At 43.8% G+C, this 24,702-nt stretch overlaps 2 protein-coding genes and 1 long non-coding RNA gene across 6 annotated transcripts in view; 2 read left to right on the top strand and 1 right to left on the bottom strand.

Moving 5' to 3' along the window:
- Positions 1–24,702, bottom strand: part of PCGF6 (polycomb group ring finger 6) — a 1,082,924-nt gene that overhangs the window by 666,194 nt on the left and 392,028 nt on the right. The window lies entirely within an intron of this gene.
- Positions 14,517–18,415, top strand: LOC146397032 (uncharacterized). Its single transcript, XR_014826857.1, has 2 exons — positions 14,517–15,877; positions 17,308–18,415. It is a non-coding gene; the product is annotated as an uncharacterized LOC146397032 (long non-coding RNA).
- The window catches only part of CNNM2 (cyclin and CBS domain divalent metal cation transport mediator 2), a 168,058-nt gene continuing 163,451 nt past the window's right edge, over positions 20,096–24,702 (top strand). For all 4 annotated transcript variants that reach the window (XR_014826828.1, XM_001929243.7, XM_001929238.7 and 1 more), the window contains exon 1: positions 20,096–21,875. Coding sequence is in view for 3 of the 4 variants with exons in the window: in XM_001929243.7 (XP_001929278.2) it covers positions 20,255–21,875 (1,621 nt within the window). In the remaining variant the exon portion in view is untranslated. The remainder of the gene's footprint in view (positions 21,876–24,702) is intronic.

The raw sequence follows: 24,702 nt of genomic DNA on the forward strand, positions 1-24,702 counted from the left end.
AAATGATTCAATAAATTGAAGTCCATTTGTATTGAAGGCTTTGGCAGGGGCACAGGAAGGTGTAAGTCATATATAAGCCATGGTTCCTGTCACCTGGAGCTGATGGTTCAATTTTTTAATAGTAGCCTTCAAGCAATGAAGAATGTTAATAAAAAAATCTCAATCAGTGTCTGAGCTCAGTGCAAAAAGGACAAGGAGGGGACTGGCAGGACCGAAGAAATTTGTTTCTCTTAGAGGTATAAGAATTTTTAGCTCTTGTCAAATATCGGGAATGAATATTTTTATTCAGACCCCTCTTTTAACAAAACTGTACAAAATGGAGCAATTCACAGATTTCTAGTGGGTTCAGCTATAACACCCTAATACACTACTACAAAATGAGGAAGGACAAGTGGTATCTTTTAAGCCTGATTCATCTGTGTGACCTTGATTCTAAAGAGTGCTCTCTTGGTTCTACAGTTCAGCATCTACCCAATCATAACCTACCTCAGTGACAGCATTAGTTAGAATGGTCCCTCTGGGATCAAGCATCCTTTATTATTCATGAGTGCTTCATGGTCCTGCGAGGGAAAATGATGAAAAGAAAGGGTGTTCTGGTTATTTGGTTTATTAGGTGTTTCTAAATTTAGGAGGAAGAGGTATTAGCCTTTTTCTTGTCATTCTGAACTTCTCGGTCCTAACATAAGATGTCGAATTTCTAGCTCATTAGATTAAGCTAGAAATTCACATTGTTCTTTCACAGAATAATATACTTTACATATTGTTTTCCAACCAAAAAATACATTTTGAGAACTGCATTAGATGTAGGATCTAGAAAAGATGTATATTAGACAATTTAAAATTAAAGTAGATGTGTTTTACCCAGGAAAATGCCATCAACGGTTATTTAAATCTTTAAAATAGGTGAAATAGACCACTAGGAATATTTGGCCCTTATGGGAATGAGAGACAGTATGGAATGATGATTAAGAGCAAAAGCTGATGCTAAATCTTATAGATTTTCCCCTCTCAACTCTGCCCTGTAGTATTTTGGCCTTGAGGAAATAACATCTCCGTGCATTTGGTTGCTCGTTTGTACGAAGTTCTTTGAAAGAACACGTAGCCCATGGGTTAGATTATTATTAATTTAGATCTCTGTGGTTGCTGTGAGCACGTGATGTCAGGACCAGCTAAAGACTGATGCTTCTTTTGCTGCCAGAACCTGGTTCAGGAAGCTGCCTGTAGGTCTTTTGGCAGAGGGCAGTTTTACCTCTAGCATGTTATTCTAGCCATTTTCAAATAAACAGAAAAGTTTAAAGAGGTGTCGCCATCACCCATTTACCTACCACCTAGATGATATACTTGTTAACCTTCTGCAATCATTTAATATGTTTTAATATCGCATTTACTAAGAGCAGAGCCTCAGAAACAAGGGCTTAAGTCTTCCCTCGCCACAAACCCTTTTCAAAAGATACTGAACTTAAAGGGTTTAAAGAGCAGATTTTCTCTTAATTGATGATTGTATCAAATACAGTATTCTCAGTCCTTCATTATCACAGGAGGAGGACTTATTTCAAAGTCACAGAAGCCTGCAGAGGCTTTTCAGCCTACCTACTGGGGGATGCCCAGCAGTAGCCTGAACAGGACCCCCAACCCTGCCCCATCTTTAGCTGCACACAGTTTTAAAGGTCATGGCTTTGTGCCAGCACAGCAGCAGAACCCTCTTCTCATTGATTCTTGGCCTTTCTTTAGATGGCTCCCAGGCAGCAGCCAAAGTGGTGACTAGTTCTACCTTATTAGGGTGGGAGGTCTGCCACAGGAGCACAGGGACACCAGCAAGGAATGAGAACCTGTCTCTCCATTTTTTTTTTTTTTTTTTTTTTTTTTTTTTGTAAAACAAAGAATGTTGCTTGCTGGCAGGTTCTACCAGGATTAAGTCTTGAGCTCTTTAGCTATTGCAGTCACTGATGATACTACACCCTGAAAGGAATTCAGGATGAAAAACAGGATGAAGCACTCTGTGCTTTGCAAAAACAGGCCCCTTTGATAGACATATCTCAAGAAAAATTTTTATGAACCCAGCCAGATTCTTATATCTTCCCATACATGGAAAAGCACTAAAATCATTAACTGGATATTTGTTCCTCGTGACTCGCAGTCACCTTTTACCGAGATGTATGCTCGACTGCACCAGTTCCCTTGCCCAAATCATCTTTATACCGCTTCTCCCCTTACCTCTTGGGAGCAGTCCCCCCAGAGATGCCACGTGGCTGTTTCCCAGCCTCTAGTCCTCAGTAAGACCCTGAATGAAACTCAACTCACAACTCTTATGTTGTGCGTTTTTCTTTCAGTCAACACTGTCATTTATTCACTAAATATTAATTAAACGCCCCTTGTACCAGGCATTGTCCTAGGCACGGATCGCTAACAACGGAATAATATGCACCCCCAAGCCAACAGGACAAAAACCGGTTAACCGTATTTTCTAAACGTCATTGGCACCTGTTCTAACTTCTGTGATTTGCCAAGTCTCTTTAGCCACACCTGCACCACAACTTGGGTCTAAACAGGTTTGTTGTTGTTGTCATTGTTGTTGACCCTGCTGGAAAAGTTAGCAGAGGGAGCTCTCACTAGAGAGTAAAAATGAAATCTTTTGTAAACATGAAACTGGAGGTAGACAGTCCTAATAATAAGCTGTGAGCTTTACAGCTTCATGATAAGAATGAGGTTTACCGCTTCATTCCAGTCTCTGTTCAACTGCTGATCCTGCATTTCCCGACAGCACGACTCCCACTGAGGTTAGTGGGAGTGTCAGGCGAATGTGAGTTTTGCATTTCATCTGCTCCTGCTGAGGGAGTCTTGCTTGTCTTGGACTGTCAACCGTACCAATCCCCTTCCCCAGCGCACCACACAAGCCCCCCTTTCATGCAGAAGAGCCATGTAGCAGTGACGGGCTCCAGGTGAGGGGAAAATCAACGGGGGACAGAAAGTTCTGCCTACTGCCTCATATAATAGCAGAAGGTCTCCTGTACCCTGTCTGGAAGCCAGAGAGCCAAAAAGTAGAATGGAAAATTGATGATGTTCTAGGTGTACCATAAGCCAGTGAAAACTAGGCCTAAAGCCCTCAACCTTCTCATTCATGAAAGGAAAAGCGATATGGGAGACAGAAAGCAGGTATTCTTTCTAGATCCGACTCTGTTGCTGAATTAGTTACTTGCCTCTCGGAAAATCATTTGTCCACTTTGGGGTTCACTTTCCTTGGCTGGAAAATGAGGTTTGGAGCTTGGCATACTCTTAAGTTCCCTCCCTGCTCAGAAACAGACTTATGGGTCAAGATTCTGGGGAAGTCACAGAGTTTTAAAAAACTGTTTGAACTGGGAGTTCCCACTGTAGCTCAGCGGTTAAAGACCTGAGGTAGTCTCCATGAGGATGCAGGTTCAATCCCTGGCCTTGCTCAGTGGGTTAAGGATCCAGTATTGCCACAAGCCACAGTGTAGTTCACAGATGCAGCTCTGATTTGATCCCTAGCCTGGGAACTTCCATATGCTGCAGGTGCAGCTGTAAAAAGAAAAAAAAATATTGTTTAAACTAGTTGCCCACATTTATAAATCAGAAGTTTTCCATAAAATGTGAAAAATTGGCAACACGAGCCCTGCATTTCTGCATAGCTGCTGTGACCCCAGTAAGTAATGGCTTCTGCACGACAAGGCAGAAGCCATTAAGACAGTCTGCCACTGTCCTGACCCAGTCAGCTTTACTGACCACTGTAGACTTTTTGAGTTTTTGGCCCTGTTTTAGGACTAGAATTAGCACAGTTTCATCAAAACTAAAAGCAAGGATTTTTTTTTTTTTTTTTTTTTTTAGCTCCTGCTATGGCACAAGGGGACTGGCAGAGTCTTGGGAGTGCTGGGACCCGGGTTCAATCCCCTTCCTGGTACAGTGGGTTAAGGATCTGGGATTGCCTAGTTCACAGCTATGTGTAGCTGGGATCTGATTCCTGGCCCAGGAGCCCCATGTGCCATGGGGGTGGGGGGGAAGCAAAAAAAACAGGTGGTTTTTTTTTTTTTCCCTCCATAATAGTTCAAATGATGACAGGTCTATGGCTTAATCTATGACTCTAACATATATTTAATTCATTACAAGCAGAAGCCCAAAAGGGCACGTGGAGCTTGGTGGGGTTGCTCGCAGGAGGCAAGCAGAGTGCCAGGGCTGCTCCTGGTAATTTGACATATAACTTAGAGCCTGATTGTGTCAGGCGAGGTGGCCTGGACAGTTTGGTCTCTGTTCCGAGTTAACAAGCTTCTATCACATCAGATTTCTTTGTGAATATGAAATGAGCATCCTCTAGCAAGCAGAGCCTCAAAATGTCAAGTTGCTAGGGAGGAAAGATTTGCGCAGTGAGCACTGAAGGCTTCATGTGGCTTCCAGGCTTAGTAGTTCATCTTTTATTAACTGTCCTTTTTCTTATTAACCTTATTATTCCTTTCAATTGGATCTAACTAGGGAAACGTTGTGAAGGAGGTGTTCTTATTTTTGCTTTTCAATAATGTAACAGGAACCCAGGAGGCAACCCTTTACAAATGGTGATTTCTCCTGGTTATGAGGAAAACTCATTGCTTTGGGTGGGTAGCAACCCATACCAAATATCCCAAGTTTGTTTCTTTTCTGAAAAGAACTCACATCTCCCTCATAATGCTGATGTTTCTAATTTTACAGAGGAGAAAACTGAGGGGTGGGGGTGGGGCAAGGGGCTGGGAGAGGAAAGTACAGTCTGAGAAATGTTAGAACCAAGACGACACCTGGGTCCTCTGCCTCCTATACCCCTGCTTCAGAGGGTTGTCCTTGCTGTCCTTGGGGGATTCCCAAATTTTAAAATACAGAATTAAAAAGGAAAATGATTACTATGAAAGTAAAAATAGGAGTTCCCACTGTGGCTCAGTGTGTTAAGAACCTGACATAGTTTCCCTGAGGATGCAGGTTTGATCCCTGGCCTTGCTTAGTGGGTTAAGGATCCTGTGTTGCAGCAAGCTGTGGTGTAGGTCGCAGATGTGGCTTAGATCCTGTGTTGTTGTGGCTGTAGTGTAGGCTGACAGATGTAGCTCCAATTTGACCCCTAGGCTGGGAACCTCCATATGCCAAGGGTGTGGCCTTAAAGAAAGAAAGAAAGAAAGAAAGAAAGAAAGAAAGAAAGAAAGGATAGTGGTTATATCTAGGGTAGAGAATGTGTGTGTGATCTGGAAGCAATATATAGGGTTTTTTTTAATTAAGGGATGGTTCCCATTACCATGATAAATGATTAAAAAGTGAACATAATCTTTGCCCGGGACTGTCCCAGTTATCCTCAAACTAGGTTAACTATTATTATTATTATTATTTTGTCTTTTAGGCCCACACCCGTGGCATATGGAGGTTTCCAGGCTAGGGGTTGAATTGGAGCTGCAGCTGCTGGCCTACCCCACAGCCACAGCAACGCAGGATCCAAGCCATGTCTGCAACTTATACCACAGCTCACGGCAATGCTGGATCCTTAACCCACTGAGCACAGCCAGGGATCGAACCCTCGTCCTCATGGATGCTAGGCGGGTTTGTGAGCCACAACAGGAACTCTTATTATTATTATTTTAATGTTATGGTGTGTTTATTGCTTTTTTGTTTCTTTGCTTTGCTAATTGTTGCCTTTTTCCTACTGATTTTTAAAGAAAATTCCCTTGTGGCACAGCAGGTTAAAGATCTGGCATTGTCATTGTAGTGCCTTGGGTCATTTCTGTGGGGAGGTTCGATCCCTGGCCTGGGAACTTCCACATGCTGCGGGCACAGCACCCCCCCCCAAAAAAAGAATTTTATTGGAGTATAGTTGGTTTACAATGTTGTATTAGAGTATACAGCAAAGTGATCTAGTTATCCATTCTTTTTCAGATTCTTTTCCTATATAGGTTATTACAGAATATTGAGTAGAATTCCTTGTGCTATACAGTAGGTTCTTGTTGTATAGTTATGTGTATATGTTATCCCAGACTCCTAATTTATCCATATTTCCCCTTTGGTAACCATACATTTGTTTTCAAAATCTGTGAGTCTGTTTCTGTTTTGTAAATAAGTTCATTTGTATCATTTTTTTTAATATTTTTTTTTAATTTTCCCACTGTACAGCAAGGGGGTCAGGTTATCCTTACATGTATACATTACAATTAGATTTTTTTCCCCCATGTATCATTTTTTTATTAGATTCCACATATAAGTGATATCATATGATATTTGTCTTTGGCTTACTTCACTTAATGTGATAATTTCTACGTCCACCCATGTTGAAACTAGGTTAATTATTAATAGTACCCTTTTTTCACTCTCAAACAGGCTCTCTTAGATGAAAAATTATATAGTCAGCTATTATACATTTTTGTTTTATTTACTTTTATATATGTTTATTATATGTCAAAAACGTTTTTAAAATTAAGAAACTATAGGCATTCCCACTGTGGCTGAGCAGGTTAAGAACCTGACACAGTGTCCTCGAGGATGTGGGTTTGATCCCTGGCCTTCCTCATTGGGTTAAGGACTTGGTGTTGCTGTGGCCATGGTGTAGGTCTGAAGCTCCAATTCGACCCCTAGCCTGGGAACTTTCATATGCCGCAAGTGTGGCCCTAAAAAGAAAAAAATAGATGCATATATGTATCAGGAAGTCTGACCTATGGTCAGGAGGCCAAGGCCAACTTGGGAAACCTTATATTTGCTCTAAGATTCATGATTACTGCCCAGACCACTGTGGTTGTAGTTGAAATTCAGGGGTGGACTTTCAGAGCAGAGGGTGTGGTGGCCCATCTTGGTTTTCTGAGTATTTCTGTGGCAGGAGAACATTATCTCTGTTTCTTTCTCCTACATGTAGCTGGGGAAATTGTGGATCCCTTAGTCATAGTTGTGAAGGTCAGTCAACACAATATGTGAGAGAAGATGGGGTTAAGATGGCAGAATAGAAGGACTGGAGCTCAACTTCTCTCCTAAAATCAACAAAATTCACAACTTAAGCCTGAGCAATCTTCAACCAAATGGACCGGAAACCTTAAAAAAGATATCCTACTCCAGAAGACAAAGAGGAGGCCACATCAAGAGGTAGGAGGGGCGATTATGTGATATAAGCAACCCCATACCTCCTGGGTGGGAAGCCCCACAGACTGGAAACTTACTGGTTCACAAGACTCACCTACAGGAGTGAGAGTTCTGAGCCCCACATCAAACTCCCATGTGTGGGGATCTGGCACTGGGAGAAAGAGCCCCTGGAGCATCTGGCATTGAAGGGCAGTGGGGCTTGTGCGCAGAAGTGCCACAGGACTGGGGGAAATGGAGACCCCATTCTTAAAAGGCGCACACAGACTTTCACGTGCACTGGGCCCCAGGGCAAAGCAAAGTCTCCATAGCAATCTGGGTCAAGCCTGACTGCAGTTCTTGGAGGACCTCCTGGGAAAATGGGTGAATGTGGCTTGTTGTGAGGGAAGGACACTGGAAGCAAATCTCTTGGGAATATTCAGCAGCATGCCTTTCTCTGGAGGTGGCCATTTTTGGGAAATCTGGCCCCACCCATCAGTCAGCTGCTGAGAAGCCCCAGGGCAAACAACAATCCAGGTGGGATCACACCCCGCCCCTCAGTAAACAGGCTGCCTAAAGACCCCCCAGGTACACAGCCACCTCTAATCCCATCCAGAGACAAAGCCCCACCCACCAGAGGGGTAAGAATCAGCTCCACTTACCAGTGGGCAGGCATCAGTCCCTCCCAGGAAGCCTACAGCAAGCCCCCATTCCAACTTTAGCCACAAGGAGGGCAGACACCAGAAGTAAGAGAGGCTACAACTCTATTACCTGTAAGAAGATCACCACACCCAAAACCTATCAAAATGAAAAAGACAGAGAACTATAACTCAGATGAGGGAGAAAGAAACTCCCCCAGAAAATCAGCTAAGTGATCAGGAGATTCTCAGCTTCCAGGAAAAAGACTTTAGACTGTTGATGCTGAAGATGATGCAAGACATTGGAAATAAACTGGAGGCAAAGATGGATAACTTACAGGAAACACTGAGCAAAGAGATACAAGATATAAAAGGTAAACAACAGATGCACAATGCAATAATGAAACAAAACATTCACTAGAAGCAGCTAACAGCAAAATACAGGAGGCAGAAGAACGAACAAGTGAGGTGGAGGACAGATTGGTAGAAATTACGGATGCGGAACAGAAAAGAGAAAAAAGATTGAAATGAAATAAAGAGAGTCTCAGAGAACGCTGGGACAATGTTAAACGCACCAACATCCGTATTATAGGGGTGCCAGAAGGAGAAGAGAGAGTGAAGGGGACAGAAGAAATATTGCAAGAGATAATAGCCGAAAACTTCCCTAACATGGGAAAGGAAGCACTCACTCAAATCCAGGAAGTGCAATGAGTACCATATGAAACAAACCCAAGGAGGAATACACCGAGACACATACTAATCAAACTGACCAAAATGAAAGACAAAGAGAAAATCTTGAAAGCAGCTAGGGAAAAGAAACAAATAACATACAAGGGAACCCCGATAAGGTTATCGGCAGATTGTTCAGCAGAAACTCTGCAGGCCAGAAAGGAGTGGCATGATATACTTAACATGATGAAAGGAAAAAACCTCCAACCAAATGACTTTACCCAGCAAGCCTCTCATTCAGATTTGAAGGAGAAATCAAAAGCTTCACAGATAAGCAAAAGCTAAGAGAATTCAGCCACACTAAACCAGCCTATGGCAAATACTAAAGGAACTTCTCTAGGCAGAAAAGAAAGGACAGCAACAGGAAACAAAAATACCACAAACGACAAGGCTCACCAGTAAAGGTATATATCCAGTAAAGATACGAAATCATCCATGCACAATTATGCCACCCAAATCAGAAATCATGAGGAGAGGTGGGTACAAATGCAGGACACTGGGGATGCACTTGCAATTAAGAGACCAACAACTTAAAACAATCTCATATATATATATATATAGACTGTTACATCAAAACTTCAGAATAACTGCAAACCAAAAATCTACAATTGATACACAAACAAATAAGAAAAATCAACTCAAATACAACACTAAAGAAAGTCATCAAACCAGAAGAGGAGAGGAGAAGAAGGGAAGGAAAAAGAGCAACAAAAACAACTTCAAAGCAACGAATAAAATGGCAATAAGAACATACATATCAATAATTACCTTAAATGTTAATGGACTAAACGCCCCAACCAAAGACACAGACTGGCCGAATGGATACAAAACCAAGATCCATATATATGCTGTCTTCAAGAGACCCACTTCACTTCTAGGGACACATACAAATCGAAAGTGAGAGGATGGAAGAAAATATTTCATGCAAACGGGAATCAAAAGAAAGCTGGAGTAGCAATACTCCAGATAAAATAGACTTTAAAATGAAGACTATTTTAAGGGACAAAGAAGGTCACTACATAATGATCAAAGGACCAATCCAAGAAGAAGATATAACAATATTAAATATCTACCCACCCAACATAGGTTCACCACAACATATAAGGCAACTGCTGACAACCTTGAAAAGACAAATGGACAATAACACAATCATAGTGAGGGACTTTAACACCCCACTTACAGCAATGGACAGATCATCCAGACAGAAAATCAGCTTGAATCCTGCATTGCTGTGGCTCTGGCATAGGCCGGTGGCTACAGCTCCGATTCAGCCCCCAGCCTGGGAACCTCCATATGCCATGGGAGTGGCCCAAGAAATGGCAAAAAGAAAAAAAAACAAAATGAATCCAGATTGGAAAGGAAGAATTAAAACTATCACTATTTGCAGATGACATGATACTATACCTAGAGAAGCCTAAAGACTCTACCAGAAAACTGTTAGAGCTCATCCATGAATTTGGCAAAGTTGCAGGATACTAAATTAATACACAGAAATCTATAGCATTTCTATACACTAACAATGAAAAAGCAGAAAGAGAAATTAGGGAAGCAATCCCGTTTACCATTGCATCCAAAAGAATAAAATACCTAGGAGTAAACCTACCTAAAGAGACAAAAGACCTTTACTCTGAAAACTATAGGACACTGATGAAAGAATCAAAGATGACACAAATAGATGGAAAGACATACCATGCTCTTGGATTGGAAGAGTTAATATTATCAAAATAATTATACTACCTAAGGCAATCTACAGATTCAATGCAATCCCTATCAAATTACCAAGGACACTTTTCACAGTACTTGAACAAAATATTTTAAAGTTTGTTTGGAAGCACAAAAGACCCAGAATAGCCAAAGATATCCTAAAATAGAAAAATGGAGCTGGAGGAATCAGGCTCCCTGACTTCCGACTATACTACAAAGCAACAGTCGTCAAAACTGCATGGTACTGGCACAAAGACAGAAATATGGATCAGTGGAACAGGATAGAGAGCCCAGAATTCAACCCACGCACCCACAGCCAACTAATCTGTGACAAAGGAGGCAAGAATATTCAATGGAGAAAGGATAGCCTCTCCAATAAGTGGACAGCCACTGGGAAAACTGGACAGCCCCATGGAAAAGAGTGAAATTAGAACACTCCCTAACACCATGCACAAAAATAAACTCAAAATGGATGAAAGACCTAGATATAAGACCAGACACTATAAAGCTCTTAGAGAAAAACATAGGCCAAACACTCTCTGACATAAAGGAGAGCAACATCTTCTCAGATCCACCTCTTAGAGTAATGACAGTAAAAACAAAAAGAAACAAATGGGACCTAATTAAACTTAAAGGTTTCTGCACAGCAAAGGAAAGCCTAAACAGAAAGAAAATACAACCCACAGAATGGGAGAAAATCTTTGCAAATGAATCGACTGACAAGGGATTAATCTCTAAAATTTATAAACACCTTCTGCAGGTCCACACCAAAAAAACAAGCAACCCCACCAAAAAATGGGCAGAAGATCTAAACAGACAGTTCTCCAAAGAAGACATACAGATGGCCAAAAAACACATGAAAAGATGTTCAACATCACTCATGATTAGAGAAATGCAAATCCAAACCACTCTGAGGTACCACCTTACACCAGCCAGGATGGCCATCATCAAAAGGTCTACAAACAGTAAGTGCTGGAGAGGGTGTGGAGAAAAAGGAACCCTATGACCCTGTTGGTGGGATTGTAAATTTGTGCAACCACTGTGGAAAGCAGCATGGAAATTCCTTAGAACACTAAAAATAGAACTACCTTTTGATCCAGCAATCCCACTCCTGGGCATCTACCCAGAGAAAACCATGACTCGCAAAGACACATGTACTCCGATGTTCACTGTAGCACTATTTTCAATAGGCAAGACACGGAAACATCCTAAATGTCCATCGACAGAGGAGTGGATCAAGAAGATGTGGTACATATACACAATGGAATATTACCCAGCCATTCAAAGGAACAAAATACTGGCATTTTCAGCAACAGGGATGGACCTAGGAATTATCATGCTAAGTGAAGTCAGCCATACAATGAGACATCAACATCAAATGCTTTCACTGATATGTTAAACCTGAAAAAAGGACAGAATGAACTTCTTTGCAGAGCAGATACTGACTCACAGACTTTGAAAATCTTATGGTCTCCAAAAGAGACAGTTTGAGGGGTGGGGGGAATGCACTGGGGTTGTAGGATGGAAATCTTATAAAATTGGATAGTGATGATCATTGTACAACTACAAATGTAATAAATTCATTGAGTTAAAAAAAAAGACAATATGTCAGAAAGTGCTTTGTAAACTCTGAAGATGTTTTTCTACATGGAGTGACAGGAGTTTCTTAAATCCCTAAGTCAACAGGACCCTAGCATCACTGCCCTAACTCCCAGAGCGCCTGTACTTGGAAGTAATTAAGGTGAAATGAGGCCATAAAGATGGGGCCCTGATCCAATAGGATTAGTGTCCTTATAGGAGACACCCATGAGCTCTCCAGGCATGCACTCAAAGGAAGGACTGAGCGAGGACAAAGGGGCCATCTGTAAGACAGGAAGAGTTCTCACCAGAATCTGACCCTGCAGGACATTGATCTGGGACCTCCTCCTCCAGAACTGTGAGAAAACAAGTTTCTATTGTCTAAGCCACGCAGTCTATGGTATTTTGTTATGCCAGCTGGAACAGACCAAGACACACTTCTTGAAATAGCTCTTGCATCTGCATATCTAAAACCTATCTATTCTAACCTATTTTTAGTTTCTCTGGGATACCTATTTGTTTATTTTAAGCATCTCGAAGACCAACTCAAAGACCATGAAGCTCCTCTCGATTCCTGCATTTTATTTGTATTTCCTTTGAAGATATTTGATGTTCTGTCCTGTATCATGCAGTTATTTAGTACATATTTTGTGATGTCCTTACTAGTAATTTTTTGAGGTAACTTCTGTTTCAGCATTATATCTCCACAATGCCTAATACAGTATTTGGAACTTATTAGGTACACAATATATGTTAACGGAATGAGGGAAGGAATGAATGAAAGAGAAAAAAAAAAAAGGAATGGGGTGAGAGATAAGACATAAGCTTTATTTAAAGTTTAAAGGGAAAGCAGAGAATTGAGATGTGGTATTAATAAGTGGGAAGAAATAATCTTCATTGTTGTGATGTTTAAAATAAAACAAACAAGGAGTTCCCATTATGGCTCAGCAGAAACGAATCTGACTGGCGTCCATGAGGATGCGGTTTGATCCCTGGCCTCACTCAGTGGATTAAGGATCCTGAGTTGCTGTGACTGTGGTAAAGGCTGGTGGCTAAAGCTCCGATTCTACCCCTAGCCTGGGAACCTCCATATGCCATGTGTACAGCCCTAAAAAAAAAAGACAAAAAACCCCTAAGCAAAACCAAATAGATATCTCAGAGAAATTAAAAATAAGGAGCAGGTTCCCCCCACCCCTGACACTGAGGTCTGGCACATTGTTTGTCTATATATGGGGTGGGGGATTTGACTAATTAGTGGGGTAGAATTTTTGCTCCAGCTTCGAAGGATTTGGAAAAAAGACCATAGGAATGAACCCAGCTGGTATGGGGAAAATAGCATTTTATGACTAGAGCCATAATCCCAAATTGGAGCTCTGCTCTCAGACCCAGGTAGGTCTGGATCTTACCAGAGGGCTCAGAGTGGGACATTCAGGATCTGTTCTTTTCCCTATTGTCTCATCCTAGTTACCATCCTCCGGTCAGTCTGTCTTACTGCTCACCTCTTCCTCACTCCCCAAATGTGGTTTTTATTTTTTTAACTTTTTAATTATAGTTGATTTACAGTGTTCTGTCAATTTCTGCTATATAACAAAGTGACCCAGTTATACACACATTCTTTTTCTCATAGTATCTTCCATCATGTTCCATCACAAGTGATTAGATATAGTTCCCTGTGCTGTACTGCAGGACCTCATCACTTATGCACTCCAAATGCAATAGTTTGCCTCTACTAACCCCAAACTCCCTGTCCATCCCACTCCCTCCTCCTCCCTCTTGGCAACCACATGTCTGTTCTCTATGTCCATGAGTTTGTTTCTGTTCTATAGATAGGTTCATTTGCACCATATATTAGATTCCAAATATGTGTGTGATACATGGTTTTTTCTTTCTCTTTCTGACTTACTTCACTTAGTGTGAGAATCTCTAGTTCCATCCATGTTGCTGCAAATGACATTATTTTGTTCTTTTTAGTGGCTGAGTAGTATTCCATTGTAGATATATACTTATGTACCATGTCTTCTTTTTTTCAACTTTTATTTATTTATTTTTTTCTACTGTACAGCAAGGTGACTCAGTTACACATACATGCATACATTCTTTTTTCTCACATTATTATGCTCCAACATAAGTGACCAGACATAGTTCCCAGTGCTACTCATTACTTATCCATGCCAAAGGCAATAGTCTGCATCTATTAACCCCAAGTTCCCACTCTCTCCCCCTCCCCCTTGGCAACCACAAGTCTATTCTGCAAGTCCATGACTTTCTTTTCTGTGGAAAGGTTCATTTGTGCCGTATATTACATTCCAGATATGTGATATCATGTGGTATTTGTCTCTTTCTGACTTAATTCACTCAGTATGAGAGTCTCTAGTTCCATCCATGTCACTGCAAATGGCATTATGTTGTTCTTTTTTATGGCTGAGTAGTATTCCATTGCGTATACATACCACATCTTCCTAATCCAATCATATGTTGATGGACATTTGGGTTGTTTCCATATCTTGGCTATTGTGAATAGTGCTGCAATGAACATGTGGGTGCATGTGTCTTTTTTAAGGAAAGTTTTTTCTGGATATATGCCCAAGAGTGGGATTGCTGGGCCACATGGTAGTTCTATGTATAGATTTCTAAGGTACCTCGATACTGTTTTCCATAGTGGTTGTACCAATTTACATTCCCACCAACAATGTAGGAGGGTTCCCTTTTCTCCACACCCTCTCCAGCACCAAACGTGGGTTTTTTGGTTTGTTTTTGTTTTTTTGCTTTTTAGGGCTGCACCTGTGGCATATGGAAATTCCCAGGCTAGGGGTCGAATTGGAGCTATAGCTGCCAGCCTATGCCACAGACACAGCAACTCAGGATCCAAGCCTTGTCTGTGACCTACATTACAGCTCACGGCAACACCAGATCCCTGACCCACTTTAGCCAGGGATCGAACTTGTCTCCTCCTGGATACTAGTCAGATTCGTTTCCACTGCACCACAACGGGAACTCCCAAATGTGGTTTTAAATTGAGGCTTTTGAATGGGGTATATATATATCCCATATATATATATGTCTTTTGTCTTTTCAGGGCTGCACTGGTGTCATATGGAGGTTCCCAGGCTAGGGGTCGAATTGGAGCTGTAGCTGCCAGCCTACACCAGAGCCACAGCAATGCAGGATCCGAGTCATGTCTGTGACCTACACCACAGCTCATGGCAATGCCAGATTCTTAACTGACTGGACAAGGCCAGGGATCAAACCTGCAACTTCATGGTTCCTAGTTGGATTTGTTTCCACTGCACCACGACGGAACTCCTGAATGCGCAATATTGACATGGATCAACTTTTTTTTTTGGAATGGCCACACCTGAAGCATATGGAAATTCCTAGGCTAGGGGTACAAGCAGAGCTGCAGCTGCTGGCCTGCGCCACAGCCACAGCAATGAAGGACCCGAGCCTTGTCTGCAACCTGCACTGCAGCAGCTCATGGCAACAGCTGATCCTTTAACCCACTGAGGGAGGCCAGGGATCAAACCCTCACGGATAAGAGTTGGGTTCTTAACCCACTGAGCCATGATGACAATTCCTGGATCAACATTTTTAAACCTAAAATTGTAACCTTGGTTGAGTGTTTCAGTCACAGATAAGGATGATAGAGCTCAGAACATTTCTTACCCTTTTGACAAAGACAGAGCTGTAGGCTGTAGCACAGCAGTCAGAAAGAATATCCTAAAAGATTCTAGAAAGCCCTGCAGTTGAAGGACCTGGCAGTCAGGACAAGGGGCTCAGAGCAGGGCAAACAGTGGACTTGCAGCAGCAGAATGACACTCCTTGAGGCTGCTCCATAGGAAGTTTAGAAGGGCAGGCTTCCTGGGAGAAGGGAATTGAGTGTGGGGTGCTGTCCAGGGCATATCAGGGGTGGGGTTTGGGGGAGGGAGCGAGTAGAGGGAACTGGAGGCAGGGTGGGGAGGCAGGGAGGAGGTGGTGGAGCTGGAAGTGGCAGAGCACTGGCCCATCCGCAGGGATTCTCTCTCTCAAAGGAGGAAACTTTTCTCAAGACTGTCAAAAGGCCACATTTTCCCTTCTCTTTCACCCTAGTGACTATGTCCAGAAAATATTTTGCAAAGGAGGGAAATAAGAAAGCCAAGGAAAAAAGAAGGCTGAAAATCCATCTAGAGAAGGTAAATGGCATTGCTGATTTTATTTTTACTTTTTATTTAAAAAATTTTTTTCTTTTTGGAGTTCCCATCGTGGCTCAGTGGTTAACGAATCTTACTAGGAACCATGAGGTTGTTGGTTTGATCCCTGGCCTCGCTCATTGGGTTAAGGATCCGCCGTTGCCGTGGGCTGTGGTGCAGGTTGCAGACAAGGCTCAGATCCCGAGTTACTGTGGCTGTGGCGTAGGCCATCAGCTACAGCTCCAATTAGATCCCTAGCCTGAGAACCTCCATGTGCCAAGGATTCGACCCTAAAAAGACAAAAAAAGACCAAAAAAGTATTTTTTTCTTTTTTTTAATGGCTGCACCTGTGGCATATGGAAGTTACCAGGCCAAGGATGGAATTCAAGCTTTGACTTATGCCAGATCCTTAACCCACTGTGCTAGGCTGGGGAATGCAACCTGCGCCTCTGAGGACACCAGAGCAGCTGCAGTCAGGTTCTTAGCCCACTGTGCCACAGTGGGATCTCCTGTTTTTTCTTTCTTTCTTTTTAACCCTCAGTTGTGAAAAGTTCTCATCTCAGCTAAAATAGGACTTTTTTTTTTTTTTTTTTTTTTAAGAGCCTCATCTCCAGTATATGGAGGTTCCCAGGCTAGGGATTGAATCAGAGCTGTAGCCACTGACCTACATCTCACAGCAACAGGGGATCATTAACCCACTGAGCGAGGCCAGGGATTGAACCTGCGTCCTCACTGATACTAGTCAGGTTCGTTAACTGCTGAGCCATGACAGGAACTGCAAAATAGTTCTATGTCTTTAAACAAGTGAACCGTGTTGCTTCAGTGGGAGCAGATTTGATTGGAGGAAAAGTTTGGGTAACTTCACTCTTGCCCAGTTCCTGTTTTTCCTCAAAACACCCAGTGCTTGGGTGAGATTAAAATGTCACTGTTGAAGCAATAACTGACTGTTTTTCCACAACTAGACATTTGTGGGAAAAAGGTTTCTCTGTGAAATTAGAGCTTTATGTGAAGAAACCAAATGCGTAGAGAGCCATTTGATGTTTTAATTGCCATCTTGAAAATCGAACTCTACATCACTTTTGGGTCTGGATGAAGTGCCTCCCCAAATCTCTGGACCTACAGACAGGGAGACACAGTCCTCCCAAATAAGTGAACTGAACTGGGACTCTTCCCTTTCAGGATCCAGTGGGGGATTCTAGCGAGAGGGCGTTAGGGGAGATATTTGCTAGGAGGTTCTGCTTTCCCTAACTGATGTGCTGAAGGTCAAAGTCAGAATCTACCTAGGAACAGACATCCGCAGCAATCATCTTGGACCTTTTGTAGCCCTTTTTGGAGTTGAAACACGTTCAGAGGTCAGGGTTTGGTTGTATTTTCTCCTGAGGTTTAAAAAGATTCTTAGAAGCAAGGGTTGCTCTTGCCCTTCATTCATCCAGGTGGACAGACTGGGAAGCCCAAGCCTCTACAAAGCGAGGCATAGACATCCACAGCAGCCCCCTCGCTAAAACGAGGGGAATACCAGCTAAAAAAGCCTCCCAACTTGAAGGAAGATCCCACTTGCTACCAAAAAAGATTGCTCCGTGTCTGGGGTATATATGAAGAATATGGCCCTGTCCCCCCACCCCCCAGGATGAACAGCAAGTACACATAGGGGATTGCTGAGGTTATGTGTGAACTTGAGCTTGGTTTATTTTCTTTTTTCTTTTTCTTTTGGTCGTTTCTAGGGCTGCACCCGCGGCATATGGAGGTTCCCAGGCTAGGGGTCTCATCGGAGCTATAGCCGCTGGCCTATGCAACAGCCACAGCAACTCAGGATCCGAGCCCAGCCTGTGACCTACACCACAGCTCACGGCAACTCAGGATCCTTAACCCACTGAGCAAGGCCAGGGATCAAACCCGAAACCTCATGATTCCTAGTCGGAGTCGTTAACCACTGAGCCACAAAGGGAAATGCCAGCTTGGTTTATTTTCTATTGTCAATTGTCTTGAGGGGTTCTTTCTGACATTTTGCTATGAACTTCTAACTTGCTTCTAAATTGCTGAATGCCACACTTTCCTTACTGTTCTGGCTTTCTCTGAAATGCACAGGAAATGTCTGTAGGTTTAGCAAGCTTCTCTCTACCCCGCTTCTCCACACTCTTATTCCAAAAGTGTACATTCAGCATTTGAGAGCTTTTAATCATCTTCCCCATTAGTTCACTTAAACACACTTGTGCTCACACTTTTTATGAAGTTAAAACAGTTCTATTTTCAGTTAGCTGACTTAGAAGGACCATATCTATCCATGACCTTTGTCAGAGATCCCTAAAAAGCTTCATTTTCCTCTTCTTCCAAACTTTGATAATGTCATTTTTCTAAATGCAGGCCAAGTCTGTGAATCAAGTTTTGTTTTTGTTTTTTGTTTTTTTTAATCTAAACATTTTTTCAACTATAGCAGAGTGAGAATTGTGGGTAGGGGAAGCAACATCAGAAACTGAAGGACTGGAAACTAGAATTGGGACATTATTTGAAATAATAAGAATAAAAATTCTTTCATTTCTTTAACATTGTTCTACAAATACTGTTTTGAGCATCTACCATTGTTCTAGGCCCGGATGATACAGCAGTGAACAAAACACAAAATCCAGCATTCTCTTGTAGTGCAGCAGGCTAAGGATCCAGCATTTTACTGCAGTGGCACCTGTCATTACTGTGGTGGAGGTTCAATCCTTGGCCTGAGAATGTCCACAAGCTGTGGGCGTGGCCAAAAAAAGGGGGAAGAAAATGTACTTGCAGAATAAAAAAAGAAAAGAAAGGAAGGAAGGAAATAAACCCTTTCAGATGTTTATATTGCAAGAAAAAAAACCCAATTTGGCAGCTACCCTCCTACCACATCTCCAGATACAGAGTGGGCTTGGGAGTCCTAGGTCTTCAGGATTTTTTTCTCCCAAGTGACCAATGACACTAGCTAGGGTTTGGTCGGTGTGATGAAGAAAGAATCTTTCTGGGAGTTCCCGTCATGGCTCAGTGGTTAAGGAATCCCACTAGGAACCATGAGGTGGTGGGTTCGATTCAGGGCCTTGCTCCTTGGGTTAAGGATCCGGAGTTGCCCTGAGCTGTGGTGTAGGTTGCAGATGCTGCTCGGATCCCACGTTGCTGTGGCTCTGGAGTAGGTTGGCGGCTGCAGTTCCGATTAGACCCCTAGCCTGGGAACCTCCATATGTCCCTGGTGCGGCCCTAGAAAAGACAGAAAGACAAAAAAAAAAAAAACCTTTCTGAGTCTGCTTAGGATGTCTGCCCCCTCCCATTTCCCACATGTTTTGCAGTGCGTTAGAAATACAGATTCCTGGGTCCTACTCCTTCAGTAAGTATGGAATGGGGCTCAGGGATTATATACTTTCAGCAAGAAAATGAAGGGATTCTTAACAACTGGGAAGATAGGAAACCACTTCACTCTAACTTCCCCCATCTCCCGCACTCCTTTTGGGGTTTGCGGTGGAACTGTAAAGCGTTGCAGGGTGCATAAAATACCGGCAGGTGGCGCCACCTGACCGTGACCTGCAGAGCGCGCGTCTCTTAGGGATAAGCCAAAGGCTCCAGCAGAGTGGGCCTGAGCGTGCTGGCTTACCCCCGGGCGGAGCGGCGAGCGCAAGTAAAGAAGGGGAGCACGGCCGATAGCTCGGATGCACTTTAGGTTAATGTGCACCTTAAGCCGTCCCTAGTAGGCTTTTCGGGCTTTGCGGGCAGAAAGGCGCAGTCCTCTTTGCACCTGCACGGAGCACATGGGAGCCGTCAGCCTGGTGTAGCGCTAATCCGGCAACTGGCGCCGCGGGACTGCAGTGCAAGTAGAACCAAACCCCGGGGCCAGAATCTATTACTGAGGCCGGAGCGTCGGTCTCGCGGATGGCCTCTTTTCATTGGCAGCCGGACGGGGGCCCCGCCCCCTTTCCTACAGCTCTCATCTGTGACTGGCTCTCGGCTCCAGCTGGCCACACCTCCTCTCCTCGCACATACACAAGAGTCACGCGCCTTTCAGCTGGAAACTTGGCGTGCCTGGGAGGACTCTGGCCTTCATCTCCCCACCCACTTACCTTGCCATTGGTCCGCGGCGCCCCTCACGGCCACACCCCCATTCCAGCCCCCTGGCTGGGAGGGTGGGCAAGCGCTCGTGGTTGGCTGGCCGGCCTGCCTCTCGCAGGAGCGGCTGGCGCGCCCCTCATCCATTCCCCCCTCCTGCGAACCTCCAGGTTCCTTAGCTGGCCCAGGCGGAGTCAGTGTCAGTCAGGGAGGCGGACTGCTAAGCAGTGGATGCGAACAGTGCTTTGCAGTCTCGCCCCAGGGGTTGGTGCCTGCGCTCGTGCCGCCGGGTGGGTAGAATGAAGCCGCAGCTGGAGCAGCCACCCTATGATTGGCTGTGGCGCTTGTGAACCCGAAGTAAAGATGGCGGGCGGGCCGGCAGCCGCAGCACTGCCCACTAGGAAGATGGCGGCGCGCCGCAGCCTCAGCGCCCGCGGCCAGGGGGTTCTGCAGGCGGCAGCGGGGCGGCTGCTGCCGCTGCTGCTGCTGAGCTGCTGCTGCAGCGCGGGTGGATGTGCAGCGGCGGGCGAAAACGAGGAGACGGTGATCATCGGATTGCGGCTGGAGGACACGAACGACGTGTCGTTCATGGAAGGGGGGGCGCTGCGGGTGAGCGAGCGGACCCGGGTCAAGCTGCGAGTGTACGGACAGAACATCAACAACGAGACATGGTCCCGCATTGCTTTCACCGAGCACGAGCGGCGGCGCCACAGCCCCGGCGAGCGCGGGCTGGGGGGACCCGCGCCGCCGGAGCCGGACAGCGGCCCCCAGCGCTGCGGCATCCGCACATCAGATATCATCATCTTGCCTCATATCATTCTCAACCGGCGTACATCGGGCATCATTGAAATCGAGATCAAACCGCTGCGCAAGATGGAGAAGAGCAAGTCCTATTACCTGTGCACGTCGCTCTCCACGCCGGCCCTGGGCGCCGGCGCCTCGGGGTCCGCGGGTGGCGCCGTCGGGGGCAAGGGAGGCTCCGGGGTGGCCGGACTCCCGCCGCCCCCGTGGGCCGAGACCACCTGGATTTATCACGACGGCGAGGACACCAAGATGATCGTGGGCGAGGAGAAGAAGTTCCTGCTGCCCTTCTGGCTGCAAGTGATCTTCATTTCGCTGCTCCTCTGCCTATCGGGCATGTTCAGCGGCCTCAACCTGGGACTCATGGCCCTAGATCCGATGGAGCTGCGCATCGTGCAGAACTGCGGCACAGAAAAGGAAAAGAATTACGCCAAGCGCATCGAGCCCGTACGCAGGCAGGGCAACTACCTGCTGTGCTCTTTGCTGCTGGGCAACGTGCTTGTCAACACCACGCTCACCATCTTGCTCGACGACATCGCGGGCTCAGGCCTCGTGGCGGTGGTGGTCTCCACCATCGGCATCGTTATCTTCGGGGAGATCGTACCCCAGGCCATTTGCTCCCGGCATGGCCTGGCTGTGGGGGCCAACACCATCTTCCTCACCAAGTTTTTCATGATGATGACCTTCCCCGCTTCTTACCCGGTCAGCAAGCTGCTGGACTGCGTCCTGGGCCAGGAGATAGGCACCGTCTACAACCGGGAAAAACTGCTGGAGATGCTCCGGGTCACAGATCCCTACAACGACCTCGTTAAGGAGGAGCTGAACATCATCCAAGGGGCGCTGGAGCTCCGCACCAAGACCGTGGAGGACGTGATGACTCCCCTCCGGGACTGTTTCATGATCACCGGCGAAGCCATTCTGGACTTCAACACCATGTCAGAGATCATGGAGAGCGGTTACACTCGCATTCCAGTATTTGAGGGGGAGCGCTCCAACATCGTGGACCTCCTCTTTGTCAAAGACTTGGCCTTCGTGGATCCAGATGACTGTACTCCCCTGAAAACCATCACTAAATTTTATAACCACCCCTTGCACTTTGTTTTCAATGACACCAAGTTGGACGCTATGCTGGAAGAATTTAAGAAAGGTGGGAAATTTTGTTATCTTTCCTTGGCTTGCTCTTTCTCTCTCCATCCTCCTCCCTACTCGAGTCCTCTACCCTCAGACCAACCCCCCTAGGCGAGTTGACCGGAATTTCTCCTCTCTTTTAATTGCAAAGTTGAAAGGGTGGCATGGATTTGGGGATGGATTGAACTAGTAAGGCTTCTAGGTTCTTTAAAAGCACAAGACTGCCAGCACTTGCTTTTCCCCATATCGGAAAGCAGGCTTTCTGTTTTCTGTGCATGATACTCTCCCCTGCAGTCTGGTCTTGAGAGGTCTGCTGCATTCATTGCTGGAATTCTGAGTGGGTAGATGAAAGTAGGTGCGGGCTGATGCCATGGTATGCCATTTGGTTGACATATACTAATCACAGGCATTTGGAAAACGAGTAAATAGCTTTTCTAAACCCAGTATAATCACTGACGTTTTTCAGAGATTGGAAGTACATTTTCAGTAGCTTCTGTTCCTGGTTGTTTGGTGACCTCTGGCAGAGATTTGGGTCTGCTTTTAAGAATGGGGTGGGGTAAGGCAGGTAGCACCAAAAAAATTCACTCATTTGCATGAATTGCCTAAGCTGGAAGAGAGGGTTTGTTAAAGACTAAAGTTATTCGTTAATCAGTAACTTGGAAAGACTAGAGGTAAGTTAACCTTTTATGACGCTCTGTCTTGCCCAGCTTTCTTCACTATTTGTTTCTGTTTACCTGACAATAAATAAAATTTCCCAAACCAAGTGTGATTCTGGTGGAAAGCTTGGATCTTTAACAATGGAATGAATTTCTTGTTGTATGAGTCTTTCTGGTTTAAAAGTGTTCTTTTTCATTTTGGACACCTAGTACATCAAATTGAAGTACGTCTCCAAGTCACCACTCACTGTTCCAGGGAGTTTTAAGATGGAAGAGAAGTGCTGAGTGTGATGTGCTCACCTTTCTTGCATTGTGGGTTTTTTTTTTTTTTTTTTTTTAAACCATGCAATAAACAGGTAAATGGCAACACATCTTATTATCGTTGAAATTCTGCCTTTAAAAAAGTTTCTAGTAAATAGCTAGTTTTGTTATTTGAAAGCCAAGGGACCCTGAGGTTTTAAATTGTTAGGATGCTGGTGCAGGTTCATGTATTCAGATGTGTATGTAACCTTTAATGACCGGATAGTCCTCAAAACTAGGATTTCCTTCTTCAAATAGAATTTTGATAGGGGTCTCGACACGGAAAAAGGTCATATGTAAGTGATGACAGCTCACTGGATGTGATGATCTGAACCTAGAGTGTCGTTGTCCTAATTCCATTTTCCTGCCTGAATGGGTGTCCTCTCTGGAACAGGATCACATTGCAGTAATTTTCAGATAAAGGAATAGAGCAGAATGTGCTTCAGAGAGTGGTAATTTGCATTTAAAAGCAGAAGGAGATTCTTCTGGATTCTTAAAACAGTCAAGAGAAAATGTCCATTATCGCTAGGTGACAGCTTCTTTTGGGATGCCATTATTCTTTAACTACTAAATTGTTACTTAGTGCACCTAACTAGTCTCTTCCATTTTGCAGTAGTATCTGTAATACGGAAAAAATCTTGAAATGTTTGGAAATGCCTTTGGAATGTTTTATTTTCTTTCTGTTGCTAAATTTCCCAACATTGATTCAGATAATATAGTCTCTGTTTTTATTATTATTATTATTATTCAGAATTTTTGCATATCTACTGATGGATTGATAGGGCTGGTGTGTACTCCCTGCTGAAATCTTTTCTTCACTTCTTTTTTCCTTTGAAAATTGAGTTCTGCACCTCACAACTTATGAATCCTGCCCCAAATCAAAATGTCACAATTTGCATTATTTTAAACTTCCTTTTTGATTGCCCTTGAACATTTTGCCTGCCCTATTTTTCTGGTTTATTTTCACTAGGAACTTTTTCTCTTCCCCAAATTACCTCTCATAGTATATTTTCTTGGAAATATATTTTTTAAATGATTGAATTACTAATATTTCTTCATGAATTCTTAAAAAAAAATGCACAAGACTTTATTTTTGGCTGTAACCAGAAGGATGTATTCTGTTAAGAAGACAGTACAAGTTAAAAGTACATTCAAGCCAGTGACATATTTGGAAGAACAGGTAAAGACAGTTGGTTGCAAATGGGACCATGGCTTAATCATTTAAGGCATGCTGTTAAAAGGTAGAGTGAGTGTGTGGTACTTCAGCTATGGTAATATTTGGTTCTTCGTTTTCCCTTTCTTGACCTTTTTTTGATGAGTTTGATCACTTTAAGAGCTATGTTCTTTTTTCTGTATTAGTTAAAATATTTCACTTGTTTTTTTTTCCTTCATTTTTCTAATTCAGTTGTGAAATAATGTCAACAGCCAACCTTCTTTTGTTTTTCTCTATTGAATAATGCTGTGTAGGATGATTTGAAGGCTTTTTTTCCTTCTCTTTTCCTCTTTCTCAGAACAGTACCAATCGTAACTTCCCCAAACTGGTTAGTTAGATCCTTAATCCAGATCTCATTGAAAATTACCCATGCTAATTAAAGATATCCGCATTAAAGCTTTTCCTGGATACAGCTATACACCATAAGTCTGACTTACTCTTTACTAAGAAGGGGGAAATTTTCTGTAATGTGGAAAGAAAGGAAAAGCTACCTTTATGTATTGTATGTAATTATCATCTTTCTAATGATTCAGACTTTTTGCCTGGCTACTAGGAAACTCATAGCTTTACTTGAGGTTGGAAGACAATAATTATGCTAATTTTATAGTTAGCTTACTTATCTATTCTGGGCTTAGTGCTTTACACGAGTCACCTTGTTTCCATCTCCTGACAGCAAA

This window comes from Sus scrofa, chromosome 14 (assembly GCF_054392235.1).
Source record: "Sus scrofa isolate SSC_HxYL_T2T_F1_AM1 chromosome 14, Sscrofa_HxYL_maternal_Yorkshire_Landrace_v2.0, whole genome shotgun sequence".
Lineage (NCBI taxonomy): Eukaryota > Metazoa > Chordata > Mammalia > Artiodactyla > Suidae > Sus > Sus scrofa.